Here is a 20,570-nt window from a genome sequence, read left to right on the forward strand (position 1 = left end):
CGTCTGTCATAGGCAGTGTGAATTAGCCACTTGTCTGTGTCGTACAATTATGCATAATACTTATGGTTGAATTTTTATCAATCTTAAGCTTCTACCAAGGCACTGATAAGGAAGCTGAATCAAATTTAACATAGTAATGAGAGTTGACGTGAAATTAGTAAAATCAGAATAAAAAATTGACCCCACTCTCATTTAATATCTAAGATTTCCCACTCTCCTTGGACACTGCTTCCTCTCTATATGTTCTCACTTTGGCCAATAGGTTTCGTATTCTACATGGGTAGAGCAACCCGAATTCCAAATCGATCAAAGGCGATATGCCTTGTCTGGATTATCTATCCACCTACACATGCGGGATTAAAAACTACAGTTGGGCATCAATAAATCCATATTGAGATTTATGGATATAATTGCAAAAGTGAAAGTTCGACTGAAGGACTGGTCACACAATGCATTAATGTATAAGCTAATATGAAAATGCATGAACCCGTAAATGAAAGCAGAAATGCATATCTTAACTTGATGCAAGCATTAACAGAAAATTTGACCTGCTATGATTTGGGTCATACATTCATACAGGTGCAAACATCATAATCATCATCACTGGTCAACAATCCTAAGATGGGTTTGACACTGCTCTCCACTCAATCCTCCAATCAGCTTATCTTTTCACACGTACGTATTTTTCTCCTTCACATCCTTCTTTACTTGTCATACATACATGTTCCATTCCAACAATATCGTGACCAGTTAATAGTTAATAATGTAAACAGGCCTTACCACTGACTTTACGTCTGTCCTCTTTCTAAGTACATCATAAGTAACAGCGCCAGTCAAAATTTTATTTTCAAAATCTATGTCCATTCGAAGTTCCAGCCCGCACACAACTGCATCCTCTAGAATTGTAGTTACAGTGAGAAGTTAAAGAACCGAAAAGTCGGAATTTAACATGATAAAATGTGTTTGGAAAAACAAGGTGGGTTACAAACTAGGATAAAGTGAGCCATATTATCAAACCAAAAACGATTACGACTGATATAAGATTTAACATACCTGGCCTAGAAAAGGAATTAGGATCGCCGGGGCTGAGGCCTTGCTTCTGCACCATGATCGTGACCGATGTTTATAGTACAATGACTACAATATGTCAGCACTCTCCAAGAGAAAGTGATTATTGTGCAAACAGCAGCTATCTGGAGCAATCGAGATGTGCAGACGTGGTTTACTCAGTTTATCTCCTCATGCTTCAAAATAAAAAAAATCCATTTATGTAGAATTGAAATAAATGAAAAACAGCGAATGGTCGAAATGACCTTTAACCGGGAATTTCAAACGGCACGTTTGACTTTGAAGTTAACTTTTTCACCGCAAAAGGCGCTGCTCGGTAGTGTACCGCGGAGTTCAAATGCCTTTAGTATACTCAAATTTATTACAATATTTTTTACAACAGTAAATACACTTTTTGCCACGGAAAATTATTTCAGCTATGGATATTTTTAAAATATGAAATTGAAACGACATTTGCATGAATTTACATGTTTTCCTATTTTTCACACTAACTCTTGTGATCAAACTAAATAATTAATTTTTGTTCTCCAGTTATTAACACTTCTACAATTTTCACAGTTTTCGATAAAGCATGAATAGGACGTGCGGCACTATTTACTTTTATTTTCTATAGTCTCCAAATATCACAAATATAGGAATTATATTATTATACTTTATTATAATCATTGTCAATATTTGATGAAATAGATTTCTTCATCATTGCATTTAAGGTATTAACCTAATAATTTCTGGCAAACAAGCGTATTTCCTTCACACATTTCTCAATTCTTAAGTCTTATGAGGACGATTATCCTTTTTATACAAGAAATAAAAATACCTCAAATATTATCCATGATTATATGGCAGAAAAGATATTTGAGGTTTATTATATTAAAGGCAGAGCTCTCACCTACTTTACTAAATTGTGGTGAAAACATAGCTTGCCCTCCTCAGATGAATTTCTTTTTGCTTTGAATATCATAGTAATCACAATAACCCTAGTAGAACCAAAAGGATTGTATCTGTATATTTTTAAGATTTCGAAATATGCACATCAAGATGCAGATTTGCAAATCTGTATATAGTATAGTATACACATTTTATACATGGCTGATGATCCATGGTTACGCCATAAAGATATTATTTACGTATTTTAAAGATTCTCATATACAGATACACACATCTGTATTGTATAAATATATGTATATTTATCAATATGCCTAAAATTAAGCATGGTATACCTGTTTTCATCTATCCCCTCCTGTAACCTGTTCATTACCATAAGGATAAGCAGACATACCTGAAACTTTTTTACTGTATCACCTTATTCAACGTAAGATACCAGGTTTTAAAAATAACACAAAGATGGCAATATTCCACAGGTTTATTTTCCGTACAGCGCGTTTCGACCGTTAGGTCATTACCAAGTACAATAATGAGTAATGACCTAACGGTCGAAACACGTTGTACGGAAAATAAACCTGTGGAATATTGCCATCTTTGTGTTCTTTTTAAAACTTAGAATGTCATTCCACTATATAACGCCTGCTTCTGTTACTTTAATAAGATACCAGAGTAAACAATACATTCAAATAAAGATTTTGCTGATTAAAAGTGTAAAAGGCCATTGATGTGGGTGTAATGCACTTGTATCCTATTAGGATGTCCCATTAGTACCTTTCAGGAATTTTAAGGGCAGTATGTTTTTACTTGCTAAATATGATTTCCATCATGAACCTTTCAATGGCTTTTCATAAATGGTGGAACATTTCAAATTTTGAAAGCATTATCAAGGGATTGACATCATTTTACAAACAAAGAGATACAATTGATCATTATTTTGGCCATATATTAACTGTGAGAGTGAAAAATCTATGACTAATTTGTTGAACTTAAGAAGGAAGGATGATTATATTAGGGGAGCAACTAAGTTCTTGCTGTTAATTAAATAAAGTACAACTTCATAGTAAAAACCCATTACAAATGAATGATTGAAAGTATTGTTCATTGCTAGCCACAACATTTTAGGAAAAGGTGTTCATCTTTTGAGGCTAACAACGAATCAAGTCATTTTTCAATGTCTTAATGTGTGTGCAACTGATGATCAGCCAGACCATGCACCATCAAATGGAATAAGTGATAATCGGATGGTGTAATACCTGGGGAATATGGCGGGTGGTTAGGACTTCCCGTTTGAGTATTTCCAGGCAGGTTTTAGTGACATGATTTCGAGCACTGTCATGCTGTAAAATCATTCTGTCGTGCCTCTGCTCTCATTGTGGCCGTATTTCAAGCAGAACTCAGCACAATCACATCAATTGAAGTTGATACCGTTCCCCATTTCATTTGGTTGCAACAGTTCATAGTAAATAATACCCGTCACGATGCGATGACGAAATTTTTTGCTGCTGGAAAAATTTTTCACAAAGGAAAAAACGGCACTCAACGTCCGGTGGGTTCAACACATAAGAAACCCAAGGTCCTTGCATTTGAATCATTCCCAACACATCCAATCACTTGGAAATGGCTAGGCGGGTAACTCCTAATGCTGAGGCAAGCTATTATCGAGTTTCTCGTGGATCTTCATTGAGAAAAGTCTCCATTGCAGCATCTTCAAAGGTTTTTCGGCATCCTTCATGCGGAGACGGTCATCAACAATGAAATGACCTTTTTCAAAGCAACTTAACAATTGTAATCAGCATTTATTCTCGTGAACCTTCCTTTATATTTAATCCTACAATGGGCAGATTAGTAGGTATATTAATACAGTTGTTTACAAAGTGAAATAAGAGATACATCCTAAATTTGGTGGCCATAAAAGAAAAACTGGCGACTCGATAAAAGCCTACAGAAAACCCGACTCAAGAGTGTACTTATGTTGAGAATATCCCAATGAGAATATAGATAATGTATCTCATTCCATTCTGTACGTCATCAACCACTTTCTTCTCTTATTTTTGCCCTTTGGGACACAAGCAAAAATCCTTCTCTTGAGAGTAAATATAGGCACTTGAGCTACGAACTACATATGCATGATTTAAATGGTTTTCTCACGTTTTTCTATTCAATATCCATGCCGCAACACACTTACTGCATTAAGCAAATGATGTTGGTGCGTAACATGGATCACAATCTGCAATCAACTTATTTTAATTTAATCTTTCCAAATCTCCCCAAACAATACCCTTTATTTATTTCAACAATGCCTTGGCAACCCAACATATTACAGTCTGCAGTTTGACGTTAAGTGTGCCATCGGGCAGATCGCTATTGCGCTATCAGCGCTACATGCTTAGATTGCCATTCGGGGAGGCTTTTGGCGCTCGTTACTATGAAGCTCCCCGAACGTAAACAGCGCGAATTCAAAAATGGCGGACGCAGTAATACATATAAACGATGTGTTTGTATTTGTAAACAACGACATGACAACAAGCATTCGGGGAGCCAGTTAGCGCAATTTGGTGCTGATAGCATCTTGTGCCTCACCTCTTTGGCGATAGCATACAAAGCGCGTAGTAATGACGTCGGCGCTACCAAATGATGGCGTCATGACCTCGCTCACAGCGCTGTGAGCAAGCTCCCCGGACGGCGATAGCGCGCTATCAGCGCTATTTGCGAGCTCCCCGAACGCACCCTAAAACAGCAATTATATTTGCCTAATTTGCATTTGAGTCCCTATATTGACAGATTTTCTATCCACTTCCTCAGTCTGTCATCAGTGGACATCGTGCCGTGACTTTACGCGGGCACGCTCCGATGACGTTGTGTTTTCAAGCAGTCTATGAAGATTAATTTCTAAAGACTCTTAACTGAGCTAAAAAACATTATTCATCCGCAAAATTTTTGGGGAGTACATTTGAGGTAGGCACCTTCTTATTCTAGTACTTTTAAAAAATTGTGCATCTTCCCATCGGTATATATAATGCGCCCAAACTTGAAATAATTTTTGCTGATTTAAAAATGATCGAAAACTTGTCCGAATAAATGTACCGTGTAACCACCTAAATATTTGTGGATCTTGTCCATGTATATGCTCAAGAATCTGTTCAGGTAACCATTCAGAAAAATATACAGAATCTTGTACATTCTTATGTACTGTGTTACAAGGCCTAAAGGCCTGTTTACACGGTACATTAACACGTATGGGTTAATGTCTAAATGTATGAACACGAGAATGAACGCCAAAATGCACTGTGTAACCACTCAACTTGTGCGAATGCATGCACAGAAAATAGAACCTGTTCTAATTTGGTTCATGCATTCGTACATGTTCCGTTCTGGTCCACAAAAATCATTCACGCAAACGTACATTAACTCGTACGTGTTAATGTATCATGTAAACAGGCCTTAAGACGAAAATTTCATGTGAAAAATTACCAAAACATACAATTTTTGAAATCAAGTAAATTTTGCACCATCTCAGCAACATCAAAGTTGTTGCGGTCAGTGAAAATTCAGTGCCTCTAACAATGAATCATCATTTGTGTACAATCTTTATCACTAATTGGCACTGTGCAAAAATTGAATGCATAAAACCAATAATCAAATTTTAAGATACTACCATTGTCCAAAACAAGAAACTGAGAACCAGCTGCGTGAACTAAGGTCGTAGAAAATCACAATTGCAATCATTGTTTGGAATTGTAAAATGGTGCTTGGACAGCTCACATTCTTCTCATGATTCACATGTGGTGGGAACTGACACTGCGACAACCGTAAAACTAATTTTGTGTGACAGCTTGCTTGGTTAACGTCACATTCGGTGTGGTCTGGACTTAAAGGTTTAAAGAGTAACCATATATAAAAACAAATTCTTTTAATAATACAATTATTAATAACTACCATTTCAATTTCTACATCAAATCACCTCTTTGACCACAAATCCACTTCACATGAATTCTCACAGGTCAAGCAAAATGTCTTTCATTTGCATAAGAGAATAGTAGCAGCACTTTTTAAAACAAAAATGCACATATATACCTGAAAATTCTTGGATTATAAAAATGGAGCAACCCAAGAGTTGACTCTGAAAAGGAAGAAGAAAATGCTTTACTCTCATTAAACAGTTTTCCTTCACCAGGAAGAGCCAATTATTTTTTATTTATTTTATTTATTTGCTTTAACAGGCAAAATGCCCATATTACCATATAAACACATTATAAAATAATAAACAAATCAGTACCATAGCATCAACAGATTATTAATTATGTAATAATAATCATAAAATATATACGTGCTACTTTTACTAAATGAAAAAATGAATCATAATTTTAGATCCCAGATATCAGACTTATGTATGAGTCCAATTTGAGGAACTGGGCATACATTGTGGAAGCTCAGGCTGAGGAAAAACACCAGGAGAATGATTGGTAAATTGTGGTCGGGCAGCTCGTCCCATTGGCTTGCGATGGTCAAAATAGCGCTTCATGAATTACCTTTTAAGTTCCTTGGGGACAACTGTTTGATTAATATCATGGGGACTACTATTATAACATTTGATTTGTCCAAGAGCTGACCTTGAAGAAGCAATTATGGTAATTCTTTTGAATAAATAATAAAAAATCGATGACAAGGGAATCCAACTATGGCAAGAGATACTACAAGAGAATTCAACTATCAAGATGAGTGTCCAAAAACACTGTTTCACATTTCAATCCAACTTTTCAGGTTTTAAGTCCATTGGAAGAAGCCAACGAATCACCACTCTGACTGTATAGAGTTATACAATCTTCAGCTAAAACAAAAAAGGCATTTTAAAATTTGGAGCCCGCTGCTTTCAGTCTTGCTGGTGGAAACTTTTCTTCATCTACTTGCCATTAATCTTGCCCAAAAGTCATCATGAGTGCTTCACTCTTTAAATGATTTTTTCCTTATAACTTTATTTTTTACCAGGAAATTTTATTGTAGCTATTGCATTCAGTGGCGCAGCGAGGTGGGGGTTCTGGGGGATAAACCCCCCCCAGAGCTCAGACAAATTTTAAAGTTTAATCTATTTAATTTATTTGGATTAATATTACTTATAGAATAGTGTCAGTATTAATAAAATATCCCTCAGAAGGCCGTAACACTCACCATTTTTAACCATTTATCTTAATTTTTTCTGGCGGAGTGCCCTTGCACATCCCGCTCACCCTGGCAGTCATGCCATGCCCCCAGACACCCCAGTATTAGTTGTGCCTGAAACCCCCCCACCCTAGCCTTAATTCCTAGCTGCGCCCCTGATAGCATTTGATATTTTCTCATTTTTTCATACAAAGGTGCCATCGATTTATGTTACCTTGGAATCATAACAAGAAGTATTTATGCTGATTACTTAACAGTTAAATTCCTTATTTTGTTACATCATTACATTTTCCATTTCAACAATGATGGTAATCTAAGGACATAAAGGTTTCTTCCTCAAGAGTTTTAGGGGTCCAGCAACTTTTCAGAGAGTAACTTGTGCCATTTGTTATAGGAGGCTTCAGAAGAGTGTCAATGTTAAAAAAAGCCATAAACTTTGCTTCTTCCATCAATTATTGCTTCTATCAGGCAAAATTTTAAGTGCTCCGTTTATGCCTCTCCTTTCCTCCTCAAGAGCAGAGCTGAATATTTTTACTATTAAATCAAATCAAAAGAAGCAAAAATTGAAGCAGCACACTAGGAAAGAATATTTATAAATCATAATGCAATCTAATTATTGAATCAACTGCAGAGTAATGGCATAAACATGTCCAACTATAATATGGATAAACATAAAATGATTCAGTAGCTGCCTCCGTGTGAAGAAATGAATGATTAATTGATTGAAATAAGAAAATGTTGAACATCACAAGCAGTGGCGCAGCGAGGAGGGGGGGGGGGGGTTTGGGGGTTAAACCCCCCCCCCCCCCCAGAGCTCAGAGAAATATTTAAATTTAATCCATTTTACTTAATTGGATTGATATTACTAATAGAATAGTGTAAGGATTAATAAAATATCTCTCAGAAAGCCGTAAAACTCACCATTTTGAACTGTTTAACTTAAAATTCTGCAATTTATTAATCTCGCACCTATCGCTTATCCTGGTGGGTATTCCATACCCCTACACACCCTGGTGTTGGTTGCATCTAAACCCCCCCCCCAGTCTTAATTCCTGGCTGCGCCCCTGATCACAAGCGCGTGGCAAAACTTTCCACATAAAGAACAAGTTTTTGAGGACAAAGAATTCAAAGATTTGAGCACTGCCAACTATTGTAATAGCAAAAAAATTGCGAAGAGATGAAGAAAAACTTTCCACCAGTGAGTCTGGAATGCGGGTCCTCTGTCCTTGAGAGTCGAGCACTGTAGCCCCACCACCGATCCAAGTGGACCACCGATAATGACTCGGCAAAGACAGCATTCAGACAGGAATTCTATGCAGCTGAAAATGATCAATTGATTTTTATGTTTCTTTGATGGTTCTTAGCAAATGTTTGAACATGCTATCCTTCTCTACATTTCTTCCAAAAGCCCACACATTCTCCAACCCTTTTGCACCTAACATAATATTTCCCTTTGCCGAGGATTTTAATATCCCCTTACCTATTCCAATATTTCCCCTTCTTTGCTACAATATCTGACATTTAATCATAAATTCCTCCTATCCATTCACTTTCTCCATTCTCCTCCATGCACACATGCTGCACTGCTGAAGGCCATTTCTATCCCAATTCCTCAATGCGCACAGTTCCACGACATTTAGTAAAACATACAAAATAAAACAGTACAATTTACTTTTCTTGCATTCAGTCTGTTTTACATTCCAAACAATTTTCCAGGCATCAATTTCCTCCATTTTACAAATGAATCGCTAGAGAGCCAAAACAAAGTACTGGAATTATACTGAGAGGAATGAATTCTGAGCACAATTATAATGGAGATAATCAACAATTAGTGTTCAACAGAGAATTATCGAACAGAATGATAAAAAAAGATTAATGCATACCTTCTACTTCTTGGTATCCTTCGCTGTTGGCTTCTCCTTCAAAGTAGGAAAAACATAGTCCTTTGGCCAATCTAAGAGCTTGGGGAAAGTAGTGACATAGTCTTCTGGATAATGATCCAAACGTTGAGGGACAGGCCTTATTGGTCTGATCTGCGAAGTGACTTTGGACATTATGTCTTCAGGTGCCTCGTCAGCAAACAGATGTAGGCGGCACATATTGTAGCGACGCTTGAGGTTACCTCGCATGCTATAATAAACAGCTTTACACATAACCTAAGAAGAGGAGGAAGAAAGTTTGGTGTTCTATTACAAAGCAAACACTTTCCAGGAATCCCAGCATAATGAAAATCTCTTCCCAACATGCATCCAACAAATCTTGTTGATGTGATGAACGAGCGGCATGCTGATTATTGAGGACAATTTGGGATCCTTCAACCTCATCTCATTTCATTCAATATGATACAGGAAATACAGGGATAAGTGAGCAGCTTAATGTTTTAGTCAAGTTGAGCATATAATTCATAAGTAAATAAGTTTTAAACACAAATGACAAAACGACTTTGTTTTCTTCCACGGATTTATTTTCTTGGTACAACATGTTCCAACCGCAAGAGGTCACTTTCAAGTACTTTCCTTATCATCAAAGATAACAGAAAATCAGTGGAAATAAACAAGCCTTAAATGAATTATCCCATTTCTTCACCATCCCTTCAAATAATATCTAAACCATTGTTTGCTATGACTTTTAAGGCTTCTACTGAAAAAAGCACTTTCATGGCGATGTTCACATAAAAAATAAAGAGAAAGGCGAATACATATGTGGGTCATTCCATGTCAACTCAACCAATTTTTGGGTGGTCCCACGCTCACTGTCTCAGATTTTGATAATTTTTTCCCTGTTATTAGTTTCAACCTTAGTTAAGAAAAATCCAAATTATTAAAGACCCACTGCAAGTATTTTCCAAGATATGAGTGTTTGAAGTCAATGAGGCACACACAAAAATTCTGCGCGCCAGTCAAATTATTCAAAACTACAATATTTGTGCCCCTGTAAAACCTAAACCAAACGAGTGAAGCTAGTAAAACTTTTAGAGGCTATAAACATGCTGCTATAGTTTTCAAAAATGTTATCAAAACGATTTTCACTTGAAAAGTGTTTTTTCTAAAAATGTTCAAAAATTGCACTTTTGACAAATTTCGACGAAAAAGTGACATTTTCAAATACTTGTAATAATCACATATATCACATGAAAGCCATAAAAATCTCTGTAAGCATGGTAAAGACTACCAACTTTAATATACAGTGAGGTTTTGGGCAACTTTGGATTTATTTGTTAATAAATCTTATGAAAATCATCATTCCGCTAATGTTTTTTGTTGAAAAATGCCACTTTTTCAACTTCCAATAACAAAAAAGGGACACCAATTAGGTGACTGAGTTTTTTAATGCAACTTGCACTATACTCCCTCTTTCAGGAAAATAAAACCTGAAGTTGCTCCCATGATGGATAGTGCTTCTATGATTTATTTTAATGATGGTTGTAAAATGGCGGGCTACAGCACTTATGTTTCAGGGCTTCCCCAAAAAGGGGAGTTGTATTTGAGTATCAAAGTTCCTGTAAACCCCTATCATTCTTTAAATTTAGCAGACAATCTATTTTTAAGTTACAAATAGTATTAAATGGAAACATTTTAGCAAATATTTGTATTTAGGCAAAAACTGGTTGAATATGTACCTATTTGAAGGATAAGTACATACCTCTGACCTCTAAGCCTTATGGTAAGCATCCCAGGCCTTCTCAATTGCAGTGTCTGTGGAATCTGGCAAGGTATACTGCCTTCCTGTGATGGTCTTACGCTCTGGTACATACATTAACACATCAGTCAACATTATCCAGCACTAATCCAAATGTTTTGGCAAAATGTTTGACCTAGCCTTACCATCTGGAGTCATGAAATTCACAAGAATTTCACCATCCTCAACTGTTTGAACAACACAGCCAATGTACCATCTGTTTTCACACACAGCAGCGACATAATATCCAGGTGTATGACGAAAATATATGGGAAGTGGGGACGTTTAGACACTTGTAGTTCAAGTCTGCTTTTGAGTTTGAGCACTTTCAATATGTTAGTTACTTTCATTGGAATCCCAAGTTTCATGTTTCTATGCTTTAGCTCATAACACAGAGTAGACGTCATTTAGACTATGAGTCTTTGACATTGAAGATTAGAGTTCTGGTGTGTCGACTACTAATTTTATGAATTTGGACATCCCTGGAGATTGTGAAACTTTTTAGTTTGAATTTTAATGTTATATGTAATGGAGGGATTTGATATCAGCTTTACTTGAAAACTTTTCGAAGACAAATATCACTTGACCACTTAAACTCAAGAACAAGGACTGTGCTACATAAATGATCTTCGATTGGAATTGAAAGGTAACTTAGTATGGAGAAGGGGGTTTCTTCATATCTCCTCTACAGGAACTGTCTCACCAGATTTTTAGGTTTGTCTCCTCCACAAGCGTGTATACCTATTTGGAAAAATATGCATTCTTAAAATAATGCTTCATTCCATTTGGGGCACATTCTAGACCACTCAGAAAAAGCTCATGGGAAATTAGTATGCAGACAGCAAGAAAAATTGAAATGCACTGCGGAAAATCTGTGAAACCTGGTCAAAAGTTATACCATTGATGTTTAGCTTTGGTTTCAAGTTTTGAGGACATTCAGGTTGAAGATTCATTCTGCCCACCTCATTGTATCAAGCATGAAGATACATTGAAGCATGTTAATACAAGTCTTGAAAGAAAAGCAAGCTCGAGATCTGAGGAAAAGGAAAGGAATACATATTTCCAGATGTGACCTGGAAAAAAGGAAAACAGCTAGCTGATAATATCAAAATAGGTGAAATTAAATTTTATGAAGGTGATTATTTTAGCAGCATTTGTGCTGGAAAAAAAGGCATTGCGACTGTTGTTATTGAAGGCCAGATAGTGCATATTCAAAAAGGATTTCTTTTGTGTAACCTTTCAGAGTTGTACATTATTTTTAGGCAGCAAATCCCCCAATTAAAAGTAGGTTTGTCAAATATATCCCAAATGGTGTGTGACATTTGAAGCAAGAGGTACCCATTCAGTATGTGTTTGTATGGAACACCAGAATGTTACGCTTATGCTAGATGTACTTCCTTCAGTTAAAATGGAATACAAAGATGCAATGAAGTGCCTAGTTTGTGACATTGGTAACAATCAGTGTATGGTGCACAGGTGTGAGCAGTGCCCAGGTAAAAAGCAGCTGCGTGCATTGCTATGCAACCATTTAGCTAAGTAGTTATCAGATGATTTAACTCTTACTAATTTTCCGAGGACACATACAGATCGTACAGTAACTGAGAACGTACAAGTAAATCTACATGATTATATAGACCGGCTTGCCTATATGGTGAATGACCTTAAAATTAATCATTTTACTGCTGTATCTCAGACCAAATTTTTTAGAAGAATTGAATATCGATAAGGTCATAATTTTACTTGGCTTTGGTGAGAATTTCTCTTTCATTGTACAAGATGCCGTTCAGGGATTTTTCTGGGACAACCGTTAGGCAACAGATCATACACTTGTTATCTATCATAAAGTTAATGAAAATGTGTCCTACATGACCTTTTGCATCATCAGTGACTGCTTGGATCACGATGCAGTAGCAGTATATCCCATATGAATGAGCCATGGCAATGTATAAGAATGTATAAAATTTTGAAACAGGTTTATAAAATTTTTTCATAGGGGATGCCTTAATCAGATAAGTAATTACATTCATTAAGGAGATATTTTTTGGCATTACAAAATGTAAATATTTTAGTGACAGAACTGCAAGCCAGCATAAAAATTCAAAAATATAAAAAAATATATGCTTGCATTAATCAGGCTTTGATTTGTCAGCAGAATGGCATTTTTTGCCGCAAGTCGTGGAAAAAGAGTATGTAATGAATTGGGGGAACAGTAAAATGTTTACCTACAAGAGCCTGTTTACAACAACCCAGTGGACAAAACATTTTATCATTGCGTGATTTGATAGTTGAGTTGATAAAAATGTTGAAGGCATAAAAACATCATATTCCAGTGATGACCTAGAGATTTGGAAACCAAAATTTTAAAAACTTAAAGGGACAAGACCTCATCACTAAAATATTTCAATCAGTGAAAATGAGTAACAATTCAGTGGACTTTCTCTGCCCAAGTTCAGAGTGCCGAAAAAAGTTGATTTACAAAATAGAAAAGCAAAATCATGTGCCAAGAACATTATTAAAAACCCTGGAACTTGTCACCACGGTATATAAAAACAGATGGTACATTGGCTATGTTATTCAAACAGTTGAGGATGCTTACCATCAGGCTTAGAGGTCAGAGGTATGTACTTATCCTTCAAATAGGTACATATTCAACCAGTTTTTGCCTAAATACAAATATTTGCTAAAATGTTTCCATTTAATACTATTTGTAACTTAAAAATAGATTGTCTGCTAAATTTAAAGAATGATAGGGGTTTACAGGAACTTTGATACTCAAATACAACTCCCCTTTTTGGGGAAGCCCTGAAACATAAGTGCTGTAGCCCGCCATTTTACAACCATCATTAAAATAAATCATAGAAGCACTATCCATCATGGGAGCAACTTCAGGTTTTATTTTCCTGAAAGAGGGAGTATAGTGCAAGTTGCATTAAAAAACTCAGTCACCTAATTGGTGTCCCTTTTTTGTTATTGGAAGTTGAAAAAGTGGCATTTTTCAACAAAAAACATTAGCGGAATGATGATTTTCATAAGATTTATTAACAAATAAATCCAAAGTTGCCCAAAACCTCACTGTATATTAAAGTTGGTAGTCTTTACCATGCTTACAGAGATTTTTATGGCTTTCATGTGATATATGTGATTATTACAAGTATTTGAAAATGTCACTTTTTCGTCGAAATTTGTCAAAAGTGCAATTTTTGAACATTTTTAGAAAAAACACTTTTCAAGTGAAAATCGTTTTGATAACATTTTTGAAAACTATAGCAGCATGTTTATAGCCTCTAAAAGTTTTACTAGCTTCACTCGTTTGGTTTAGGTTTTACAGGGGCACAAATATTGTAGTTTTGAATAATTTGACTGGCGCGCAGAATTTTTGTGTGTGCCTCATTGACTTCAAACACTCATATCTTGGAAAATACTTGCAGTGGGTCTTTAATAATTTGGATTTTTCTTAACTAAGGTTGAAACTAATAACAGGGAAAAAATTATCAAAATCTGAGACAGTGAGCGTGGGACCACCCAAAAATTGGTTGAGTTGACATGGAATGACCCATGTGTTACCAATCACCTACCACATACAACGATTTTCAAGGTGCAATGTATAATATCGTCTAGTCAATTAAAGATGGGCATACAACTTGCACATTGAGATTTAGTGCCAATACTTATCATAACTGACACCGCTCCAAAAAAATATATGGTCAATCAATTATCAATTCCTGTGACTACTAAATCCCAGTTGATTTTTTGCCTGAAAAAAAGTTGTCTCCTGACTTCTGCCATGTCAACCTCTCCCCCACGTCTTCTCATGTCTTCTTCAACCCCTTGGCCATTCAATCTTGGTCTTGGCATTCCCCGTGGACACCTTCCTTCTGGTTGACCTCTCCACATTCTTCCTATCATTGCATCCTCCTCCTTCTTCTTTCAAAGATCAAGCCATCCAATTCTCCTACTTCTTATCAAATCCACAATACATGGTAGCCTATACAGGCTCATTAAGCTGAGTTTTTTTAAGCATTCTCCATACCCCTTCTTCAAAAGTTGGCCCATATATCATTCTCAATATTTTATTTTCAATTTCCATTAACTTCTTCTGGGTCCGTTTCATTGGAGTCTATACCTCAGCCCCTTACAAGAGAACTGGCTGTTTTATGACTGTATATATTCTAATTTTTGTATTTCTTGAAAGGGGTTTACTCTTTATGCTTAATTTTTATAGGCTCCCGTAACATCTATGGGCTGCATTTAACCTCATTTGTAACTCTTCCTTTGCTTTATTTTGATGGTTAATGGTAACTCCCGAATACTAAAATTGTTCATCCATTGTGAAGCTATATACCATACCATCCAGCATTGAATTATTGGGCTCCGCCAATCTTCCAATTTGCATCTGATTACATAGTTCATTTACCTGTAATCCTACTTTTAGTGATTTTTCTAAGAATACTTGTGCTAATGTTTCCAGGTAACCTTTTAAGGCTATTAACGCTATACCATCATCCATGCTCTGTCCCACTTTAGCGTCTCCTAGGAGGTGGATAGGGGAATGGTCGGTGGATCTGCTACGGCAGTCCTCTCGGCTAGGTCCGATGGACCTGCTGACCTAAGTACATATTGGTGTGGCCTTCCATTCAGATTGTGTGTTGAGCATAGGGCCAACAACCATATCTTATAAAATGGCATTTTTACGAAATGCCAACAAAATGCCTCAGAACAAATGCATCAAATACATACATGGTTCCTCGATGAAAAAAATATATTACAATTTTTTTGTACTCTATTTTTCAAAAGCTTGAGGCAAAATTTCTTACAGAAATATGGATTGATACAGAAAAAAAAATTCCTTGCAGACAGTCAAGATGCATGAGTTTGAAGCATTGCATCGTAGCAACTACCAAATCGATAGTACAGGAATGAAGTGAAAATGAAAGGAAAGTCATTTTCATGTTTCTTCAGTGTCACCAGAAATTTGTCTCTGTATTAACTTTTTTCACAAATACAAGTTATCACAAAGCAAATTAATAAATTTTTGAAATTTTGCAAGAAAATTTCAACAACTATGTATGAAAGGCAGTGCTTTAAATTTAAGTCTTAAATTAGGAAATTAGTAGAATATTCTTTAGGAGCAATTTTAGTGCTAATTCAGTTACTATACAGTTATTCTCTGGGGTATATTTTTATAAGAGTACTTCCTTCACTGAATGAAACATCATGTCAATAGATGGGGAAGTTATTGAGAAAATAGCGATTGAATTGGTGGTACCATTTTTCAAGTATCAAAAACCATAAATTTTTCATACATTCCATACATTTTTTAATTAAATTGTTTATGTAAGCATAAATTTATTACGATATTAAAGAAAAGCATAAACAAATTTCCTATCATTGCCACCTCATTTCAGGGCAACCGATAGTATATACATACATACATTTGAACTGAGATGCATCACTTCAAACTTGGGTATTTTGACTTTTTACAACAACAGTCGTGCATGTAGCCTTTTTGAATTTCCGTCACAATTCTTCTCCCTCCTGGCATTCATCAATGTGTCCATGCACTGACTCGAATCGGATCCTTACTAAGTTCTCTCCCTAAAAATATCTTAAACACGGTCTTAATTTACGATCGAGAAAAAATTTGCAAACAAAATAGTGAACTAATTTGGACCAGTAATTTAAATTAGTGAAAGGATCAAACAAGCACCAATTACTGGAAAACATAAGTCAATGACAGTGGAAAGCTAATTTTCTTGGTTGAACTAAGAAATACAAGACAATAACATGACCCTTCAAAAAGTTACATTACAATAAGAGGAAGTAGAACTACGCAAAGAATTTCAAATTACAAACCATTGTTGGTTTCTTTTCGTGGAGTTCCCACGCTGGAGTCCATGAAGCGCCCCCTGGATATCCTGTGTGATGGAAGTAGACCCTTCTCCTCCACTCATCTCCAGGTAAGGCAATCTCTCGACAGTTAATGACCACCACATGATCACCACAATCATCTAGAAAAACAGCATTTAAAAAAATTGATGGATTGGTTGGCAGAGCAGAAAAACACTTGCAGTCATTGTTATTGCAATAAATCTAATACTACTTGAGTAAAATAACATTCTTAGACTAAAGAACATCATAAATTTCTTTGGATTCAAAAACACACCTCAACTTAAATCATTACCTTTTTAATTGGAACATACCATAATTTTAACATTCTTTGGACTATAAAACACTCCTCTGTTCTTTCAAATACAATTTTAATAAATGGAAACTATGCAATTTGAAATAAAATATTTATTTGTTAAAAGGTCTAAACATTTGACCACAAACAAAACACTGGGACAAGATTTCCCTTAAGGGCCTTATAATTTTCCAAAACATTAATCATCACCTCCTTTGTTAAAAAAAGCTTTTTTAAAAAGAAAAAAAAAACAATCCATTGCAGATTAAATTGTAATTTAAACCTCACAATAATAAGCATTAGCTGTAAACTGAGCTAGTGCCATTAGGGGTGACTATCACAGGAATTTTCTCTATAGTTACAAACTACATTTTGCGGGGATATATAAAGATACATTTACCCAACAAGACGGGAAGAGAGCAACAAATTTTCTCATAAATAGGAGAAAAAAGAAACAGATCAATGGCAAATATGCGATACATATATAAAATATGGAAGGGATCATAAGGCTAAGTTATAACAAGTTTACGCAAAGTACCCTAATGCACATTATTAATGGAGAAACTAGTTAACTCACTCATTGGGTGATATATGGGCTTATGCAGACCACACAGGCGTTGTCTCACAACGAGTGCAGACTCAAATGGGTTCTGCCACTTCGCATCAAACAGGTGCCATGTCCTTGCAAAGGTCATCCATTGCTGGAAATATAAATACTTGAATAACAATCAACAAAAAGTTTCAGGATAACTCAGGGTTTCAACCTTAGGGTTGGGTTGGATAGGTTAGGGTAGAGATAACCCCACACTGACCCACAGGCAAGTGAATTTTACACATTCAGGGAAGGTGGCCCACTTCCTTTCCCTTTTTCACTTTTTGGATTTTGGTTGGATGGTCCAATACTTCACCTTGTTTCAAAGTTAGTACCGATCTGTAACTTGAAGACACTGGAGAATTTTTGCAATTACAATATTACATGCAAAACTATGGAATACTCATTCGGTTTACCAAATTAAAAAATATTTTTGCTCCAAATGGGAATTGTTAGTTCTGCTCAAAGTGGTTATAATGAGTAGCAAGAATAAGACTTGGTTCGTTGGATTTTCTACTTCCAAAATGTATCAACCCTCCAGTGAAACACTCGTGTTCACTGTCATCCAGATCCTCTTTTGGACCCCCGAGGCCATTTTTTATCCTAAGCCTAATGACTGAACGAATGAACCTAATCATACAACCTTTTGCGGCACCTTTTGGTTAGACCCTTGAAGCCAAATGTACCCACTTTTGTGTCTCATACATCTGCATCTGTACCAAGGATTGTAAAGAGAAAATTTAAGGTTTGGGGTGGTGACCAAATGCAGCATTGCTTTAAGGAGTCGTTGAAAATTTGATTGAAATTTGAAAATGATCACCAATAGCATGTCAACATCTCGTCTATGTTAGATTTTTAACCTGTTGCAAGCCAGGACGCCCACCCTTGATAATATTGCTAAAAACAGTTTAACCCTTTCGCACCAAACGTCGGGTGGAGCCGATGGGCATTTCCATGCGCAGAAGACCTGAAGTCGGGCATTGCAGTCAGGGGTGTTTCAACGCAAACGATCGAACGTCGACTTAGGCTGACACGAGGGAAGGGAAGTGACCGCTGAGGTAGCCATTGTCAGATGCATTCAGGCCCGGCCTGAGACCCAGCGTAGCGAGTCCTTAGGGCCACTCCTCGGCAATTACCCTCCCACTCATTTATGAACATCCTCACCGCAGGAATCCGCTGGGAAGTGGTTATCTTGTCAATAGTTTGTTCAATGATACATTTTGTTGCATACTAGAATATTTATACTTTGAAATGAATTCTTTGATTTGTTCTGTGCATAAGCAATTTTTAAACGAAATTTTAGCGTTAAAAATAATGAACTTCCGGGCTTATAGCCTCATCACCTTGTATTCACTAACTATGTTGTTATTAACCAATTCCACAATGCTTAAAAAATGTCAGTATTTCTTTTAGAAAAGTAAATTATTGAATATCAAATACAAAATATTTGATTGAAAAAAAAACACTGGTAACGAAATAAGTTGATTGTGAATTCGTGCTATGATAGGGTTAGAGGGTCTAGTTGAGGGTCCGGAGTAAGGGGCGGGTTGAGTTGGGTCCCAAATGTGAGGGACGAAAATACCAGGGTAACTACACCCCAAAAAAGAGCTCTGCAAAGAGAGGTTTAAAATATTCTTATGCTACTCGTAGCATAGAAAACATTTTCCAATTGTAGACGATGGTAGGAGAGGGCTCAGTCTCAGTTGCCCGTGCAATCACATTGCCAAAATGCTTATTTGTTATACTTCCTCTACATAAGTCCTAAGTCACAAAGGTTTTTTTTTTTTCACTTTGGACCCAAATGTTAGATTCATAGTTGACATTTAAGGCATGACTGTAAAACTCACTTTTGAACAACTTCCCTGACCCTTCAATGGCTCACCTACCCATACGAGGACAGCTGCAATGACCTAAACAAATGGTTGTGGCACCTGATAATATTTTTGAAGAATTTTCTATGCAAAATACAGTTGTTGCTAATATATTATTTTTTTCTGTTTGTGGCCACTGTTTACTACTGAATTATAGTCAAAAGCATCACGCTATGTGCATTCATTCATTCTTCTGTAGAGGAAAGAAAGGAATTTTCTGAAGTATCTTTGAGAAGTACCAAATAAATCCTATTTGTAATCAATAATTTAGAATGAATTACTGCTTATCCTCAAAATCAAATGCTCACCAATTTAGTGCCTTAATTTGACATTTTGATATCATTCATAGAGAGGAGGATTTTTCTAGTGTGCCCAGATGGGTTTGCTAGGCAGCCACCATGCATGGGAGGAAGGCTTGGTATTGCAGATTAAAGTAAGAAAAATGTATCGCAGTTATTCCTCTCAGAACAAATGATTTTTTGAAGGAAAGTCACTAATTTGACATATAGAAACCTTAGAGAGGTTTTGAAATTATTTGATTAACGGCCCTGAATACTTTAGACTTGAGAGAGAGCTCAATTTCAAATATATTTGAACAAACTTTAAGTGACTTTTATACATATTTGAAATTATAATCTGGATTCTATCATATATTAATTATAAGCTATTTAGGTGACTGTTTTTTGTAATTGCTTAAAATGTGAAATAAGTTATGTATACTAATTTTGGTGAAGATCCGACGAAAATAGGAGATTCGATAAAACTATACCGTCACCATGTTTTCCAAGTCCTTCGACAAAAGGAAAGAAGCACGGACAGCCAAAAAATTATCACAAAAAGTAACTCCGCTTTCAACGTTTTATAGATAATAAATTAATTCATGCAGCTGACCTACGTACTTGCTAAAAATTTAAATATAAAAATTACCTGAACTCTTTGAAAAGAGGTCATCTTTGATTCCAAGATGGTTAAATGGCTAATCTGAATCCTTCACCACAAAAATCCAGAACTGAAGCAATCACAGTACATTCGCCGGCAATGCAATGATAAATATACGAAAAGACTACTTCTTTCAAGACTTGTTTCGCACGCACGCACACAGGTTTGCATTTCCTTGTTTATTTGTTTCTTGTTGGGC

General features: G+C 36.0%; 1 protein-coding gene across 1 annotated transcript in view; it reads right to left on the reverse strand.

Moving 5' to 3' along the window:
* LOC124154297 (leukotriene A-4 hydrolase-like) overlaps positions 1 to 20,540 on the reverse strand; it is a 57,008-nt gene extending 36,468 nt beyond the window's left edge. The window contains exons 1-6 of the mRNA XM_046527930.1: positions 20,360 to 20,540; positions 17,547 to 17,670; positions 16,642 to 16,796; positions 9,000 to 9,266; positions 1,054 to 1,111; positions 781 to 896 (exon numbers count right to left, since the gene is read on the reverse strand). Coding sequence (XP_046383886.1) covers positions 781 to 896; positions 1,054 to 1,111; positions 9,000 to 9,266; positions 16,642 to 16,796; positions 17,547 to 17,670; positions 20,360 to 20,383 — 744 coding nt within the window. The 5' untranslated portion in view covers positions 20,384 to 20,540. The remainder of the gene's footprint in view (positions 1 to 780; positions 897 to 1,053; positions 1,112 to 8,999; positions 9,267 to 16,641; positions 16,797 to 17,546; positions 17,671 to 20,359) is intronic.
* Positions 20,541 to 20,570: the final 30 nt, after the last annotated feature.

The sequence above is a fragment of the Ischnura elegans genome, chromosome 1 (genome assembly GCF_921293095.1).
Source record: "Ischnura elegans chromosome 1, ioIscEleg1.1, whole genome shotgun sequence".
Taxonomy (NCBI): Eukaryota; Metazoa; Arthropoda; class Insecta; order Odonata; family Coenagrionidae; genus Ischnura; species Ischnura elegans.